Consider the following 5,536-nt stretch of genomic DNA (forward strand, 5'->3'; position numbering starts at 1 on the left):
GTGCCCCATAACTCAACAAATCCAATGTGATGTAAGAGGAATGCATTGCTTTGCGGTAACTGTGTTGATGATGGTCCTGTCTGCGTCGGTGTCTATTGTAAGACAACATGGATTGCCACTGACTGCATCCTCGACCTGTGGGTTAGCTGCTGTTGTCTAAGCTCTGCAATAAATTAAATGGACTGGGGTTGACAGTTATCAGCTGGCATGCCCCTTCCTCTAGCCTCTCATTATTTCCCACAGACTGCTTTAGGCACTTCTGAGACAGATGGCCCTGTTCACCACAACTCCAGCAGTAGGGCTTTTACTAGTATCCTGGACCCACATAATCGATTGATTTTAGCCCAGGGGTAGTATTGCTTATGGTGACCTTGCTGACCATATCTCCAACATTTTCCCCCGAATCTCGTCCTGGGACTGCTCAAGCACCTCACCAGTGCACGCCTGGCACTGAGACCTTGCTGGGCTCTTGGGTACACCTGCACTAAACCACTATTGCCACTCATCCTGAACGACTCATACTCTAGTGCACATAGCAACACCTCCTGTAAGTCTATGGTATGGGCCTGGTTTACATAAACTTGCAGTTATTGATCTTGCAAAGCGTTCACAAATTGGTTCCTCAGCAGAACAGACACTAGATCTCCATTCGGCCTGGGATAAGGACAATGCACAAGTGACTCTAACCCCTGAGCCAGCTGTTGAAGTGTTTCTCCTTGTTTCCTCACCCTGGCCTTAAATCTGGCCCGGAACGCTTCGGCCTGCTGTTCACTTGTCCCCTGAGACTTGTTACCAATTGCACAACCATTTCCTGCTCATCCCAGTCTTGTGCCACCACCAATATTTCGAACAGTACTAGATAAGCCCCCAGTGACACCCGACCATCATAATCTTGAGGTATCCTTCTTGTCTTGTTACTGGCTGAACATAGTGAAGGCGGTGGGGAAGCTCAAGGGGAGTCTGAGCCCACGTGGCTGTCTAGCATCTCAGGCTGCACGAGCGTCAAATCAAGCGGCGTCGTTGTAGCCTCGCTCACTGCCTCACTCGATGCCGACTCCTCTTATAGTCTCATTACCACTATTTCGCCATTTCCAGCTCCCTAAGTGCTTCTTCCTTCATTTCTTCTTTGGCTTCCTTAATTTCTTCTTTCATCTCTTCTCCCGCTGTTGGAAGTGCGCGAATTTCTTGCTTCACTTCTTCTATCATGTTACTCCAACTCCCTTTCACATACAGCACACTCTGTTGGCTAGTCGCTCAGTGTATTCATCTCGTTTAACACTTGGCATACCGTTGCCTCTATCTGCCACGCACTTCTCTTGCCGCCGCACTTTCTTGTCTTACAGCTCTAACTTTTCTCACTGCTACATTTTCTTCTCCTACCTTCGGATAGCCGCCATATCTGCTCACCTTCGCCTTGACCCGCCATATCTCGTCACTCTTGCCACCAGTTCACGCACAAGTTCACTATTATTCTTCAAAAATAGATGTCGATCCTACTTCTGACACCAATTATTGCAAATTCTCCTCGCAACAGTGTGGCGTGAATGAGAGAAAAATACGGCAATTCTCAATTATCCTTTATTCTCAAGTTAAATCACACAACACGGAAAACAGTCAATCAGAACTCCACTTGTGTGCAAGCGCCCTTGTCGTTCAGCCCCTCTGATTTTCCCCTTTAGCGCCTCTTTTCCTCGCCAAAAATTGCTGCACATCGAGATGCGGCAAAGGCGTTCACAGCAATGTGTGTGTGTGTGTGTGTGTGTGTGTGTGTGTGTGTGGTGTGTGGTGTGTGTGTGTGTGTGTGTGTGTGTGTGTGCGTGCGGTGGTGTGTGTGGTGTGTATTGTGTTGTTGTGTGTGATGTTGCGTTTGTGTTGTGTGTGTGTGTGTGTTGTGTGTGTGTGTGTGATTTGGTGTGTGTGTGTGTGTGTGTGTTTGTGCATACAAAGATAGATAGATAGATATACATCTATATGTGGATATATATGTATATGTTACAGTTGTGAAATCAGGGATTTCACGATATCCCAAAAATTTTCAGTAAATTCATGAAATCACTTTCACTCGGTGATTTCGTGAATTTACTGAAATATCCAGGAAATTCACGAAATCCCTGAAATACTTTCCTTGCTTCTACACAATCTTACTGGATGGTTTCAGTAAGATTATGAAATCGGAAAATACATTTTGATAAATGATTTTTATCAATGCCCATGAGTTGCTTTATATTGGTATTGCATCCCTACCTAGTTGGTTTATTTACATAAGTTTAAGTGAATGATAAAATACTCTACCGTGTTGATACTATGGTAGAAAAACCCACAATGTAAAACTAAATTAAAACTGCATACCATCCTCTCCATGTAAAGAGAGGTGTTGCCACTTCGCTGTTCCTCTGCGCCCTCCGCATCTGTGACCCTCAGTACTTGGATGGAGAGATCGACTTCCTGCGTCTTTCGTTCTCCAAACGCTCGATGTCGCGTTATCCAGGGCAGTGGCGTCTTTCCTTCCGCTGATGTCCACGCCCGCAGACTGGTGGAATCCTCCTTAATAAAGCTGCTACCTAATTTCAACCTGAACAGCAGCTTTACTCTTGCCGACAGTCTCTTCGCTTCCCACATCCTCCGCCTTCTCCCATATACCAGCCACCCTGCACATAGTCCGTCCGACCTGATCTGACCTCCCTTCGCTTCCGTTCGTCTGACCTTCATCTGCCCCGCTTTACCGCGTTGCCTTTCCTCTCTGTCTTTTATACCCCCTCCTCTCCCTTTCCTCTTCAGACCTGTGAATTGCTTTTAAAGCTCCCCCTAATTATCGCGCTGTCCACGGTGCCTTCTGAGAGTATTGAAGAAAGATTCAAGAGTGACCTGCTCAAATGTTATGAAGAAAGCAAGAAATATCTTATCCCAAAGGTTGAGTGCTACAGAAGGATAGGCAGCATAAAATCTTCATCAGCAAATAGTCATATGAAGAGTAGAAGTGACTATTATTTTCTGTCCAATTAAGTTATTTTGTTTATTTGCTGTAAATCCCTGAGATATAATTAGTTTTCATTACCTATTGCAATACAGTTAATTATTGGTGTTACTTTTATGGTTACTGTCTGACAGAGCACCAATTCCAAACCTAGAGGTAATGTCAGCAAGAAATCCCACGCGTGACACCTATGTAGCATTTGTTATGAAATTCCATTTGATGACTATGACTAGTATTTCTTGTAGTCTCAGTTACTCCATGGTCTGGCTGCAAAAAAAGCCAGAACATGGGGTAACAGAGACTACAAGTAATACTGATCAATTTTTCACGAAAATAAGTCAGCACCGTAAGGATTAATATCATCACTGTTATACCTAGCCCACATACTGTTTGACTATTTCATGCAGACTGACAGATATGTTTTGTAAGCATGTCATATAACATGATCAATCTGTGGTTCGTATTTCTTTGTAGTAACTGCTGCCCCAAACCCTAGCCGCTGACTTTAATATTTATCGAGCTTATAAGAATAATATTTGCTCTAAAATAGTAGTGATAATTATAGTTTTACTGAATGCATTCTATTTCTTTTAAGAAATGAAGTCCTCCAGTGTGGTGACGTGGAAAAGCTTATAAAAAAAAACAAGACAAATGCAGGTGAGCCACCACTGTATTATGTAATTATTGAGGAGACGTCATCAAACGTGCTCATATTGCAACAGAACATGGTGGGCGTGACCGCATGATTAAGGAGTTACAGTGAAGATATGCCAACATCACAACAAAGGCCTTGGATTTCTTCAAACCACTGTGTGAGGAATGTCAGAAGAAAAGGAAAAGACCAATGACCAAGGGTGTTGTGGTGCGTCCTATCCTCAGCAAGGAATTTACATCTAGGGGCCAGATTGATTTGATTGACATGCAATAAGTGCCACACTCCAACTTTAAATGGATCATGGTGTACCAAGACAATCTCACCAAATTCTGCATTCTCCGTCCTCTTCAAACCAAACGTACTGCAGAGGTTGCCTTCCAACTTGTAGATATCTTCCTTCTCATGGATGCCCCTGCAGTTCTTCAAAGTGATAATGGCTCAGAGTTCACATCCAGGGTGATTACTGAGGTAAAAGAAATATACCAGGTCTCACCATGGTTCATGGGACGCCCACAAAGTCAGGGTTCTGTAGAACGTGCGAACGGTAACATTAAGGATATGTTAGTTACCTGGCTTGCAGACAATAATTCACAAGACTGGTCAGTTGGTATCAATTTCAGGGGACAGCAACATTCAGAAAATGCTGCTCAACATTCTGGGATAAAGTGCTCTCCATACTCTGCTACGTTTGGTTGTGAAGCCAGAGTTGGCCTGACTTTTTCACCTCTACCCACAGAAGTTGTGTCAAGGTTGGAGCGTGAGGATGATCGCATAGCAGTTATGTCAGGAGATGATAAAACAACAACAGGTTCTGCTGCAAGTTCTACAGGTCCAGTGACCACTAGCGAAGCGACTACAAGTGACAATGACAATGATTTATTGACCACTGAAGTGACTAAGGCACTTTCTGTTGATATCATTGTTCAAACTCCTCAGATACTTCAAGATAAATAACAACCCTCCCAAAACCAAATTCAGAAACGTAGAGTGGAAGCATACAGAGGTCAGGTAACCCAAGCTGAGAGAATGGTCAAACGTAGTCGCTTAGACTTTAAAGTTGGTGAGCCTGGTGACAATATTGCTGTCCCAATTCTAGCTGTGGATCGTGGTAGAGGAGATCCGCGGAATATCCTGGGTGTTATTGTCAGCATAGATTTGGACTATGACCAGTATAATATCTCTGTGAAGTCGGGTGTTCTAAAGGGTCAGAATTCTAAAAACCAGTTTGATCTTTACCCCCAGCATTTGGCAAAATATGACGTAAATCAGGATACTGCAGTGTCACTACGGGAAGCTGTCATTGCACAATCTGCATGTGCTGGTCAGGGATTCACTAGATGCAACTGTAGTGGTCAAAGAAATGTTCAACTACCAAATGTAAGAGATTTAAAGCTAAAGCAAAATGTAACTCTCGGTGCCATGGAAGTGTCAACTGTGCTAATAAATGCTGATTGTTGAATAACCGTCAGGTATCCAGATAGCTATGTAGTGAAAAGTTATAGAGCAATGAATGAAAAATGTACGCTCTTATGAATAAAATGAATTTTATAGATACCTGTTGTCATGTTTTTATTAGGAACTAAATAATGGATTTTTCAAATAGTTTTAATCCGAAAGCCTTACAGCAGTTTTATTGCAAGTCATAATTCTAACCCTTGCTCATCCACACATCCACATGTGAAAAAGATCGAAACTGCAATTTCATGAAATCCCTGACCTCCCAATTCAGGGATTTCGTGAATTTCCTGGATATTTCAGTAAATTCATGAAATCCCCGAGTGAAAGTGATTTCATGAATTTACTGAAAAATTTTAGGGATTTCGTGAAATCCCTGATTTCACAACTTTACTTTAACATATATATATATGTGTATGTCTATGCATATATATATTGAGATAGAGAGAGAA

The 5,536-nt window shown here is 42.7% G+C and overlaps 1 protein-coding gene across 1 annotated transcript; it reads left to right on the forward strand.

The window, feature by feature from the left end:
* Positions 1-3,929: 3,929 nt before the first annotated feature.
* On the forward strand, positions 3,930-5,087 carry LOC119576689 (SCAN domain-containing protein 3-like). The gene is made up of 2 exons (XM_037924336.1): positions 3,930-4,520; positions 4,608-5,087. The coding sequence occupies exons 1-2, from the start codon at positions 3,930-3,932 to the stop codon at positions 5,085-5,087; spliced, it is 1,071 nt and encodes a 356-aa protein (XP_037780264.1).
* Positions 5,088-5,536: the final 449 nt, after the last annotated feature.

The sequence above is a fragment of the Penaeus monodon genome, chromosome 9 (genome assembly GCF_015228065.2).
Source record: "Penaeus monodon isolate SGIC_2016 chromosome 9, NSTDA_Pmon_1, whole genome shotgun sequence".
Lineage (NCBI taxonomy): Eukaryota > Metazoa > Arthropoda > Malacostraca > Decapoda > Penaeidae > Penaeus > Penaeus monodon.

Bases quoted from the DNA above. Each gene is read 5' to 3' on its own strand.
- LOC119576689 (XM_037924336.1), top strand. From the start codon at position 3,930: ATGGTGTACCAAGACAATCTCACCAAATTCTGCATTCTCCGTCCTCTT. The intron at 4,521-4,607 runs GTGACTAAGGCA...AACCAAATTCAG, and splicing joins ATGATTTATTGACCACTGAA to AAACGTAGAGTGGAAGCATA.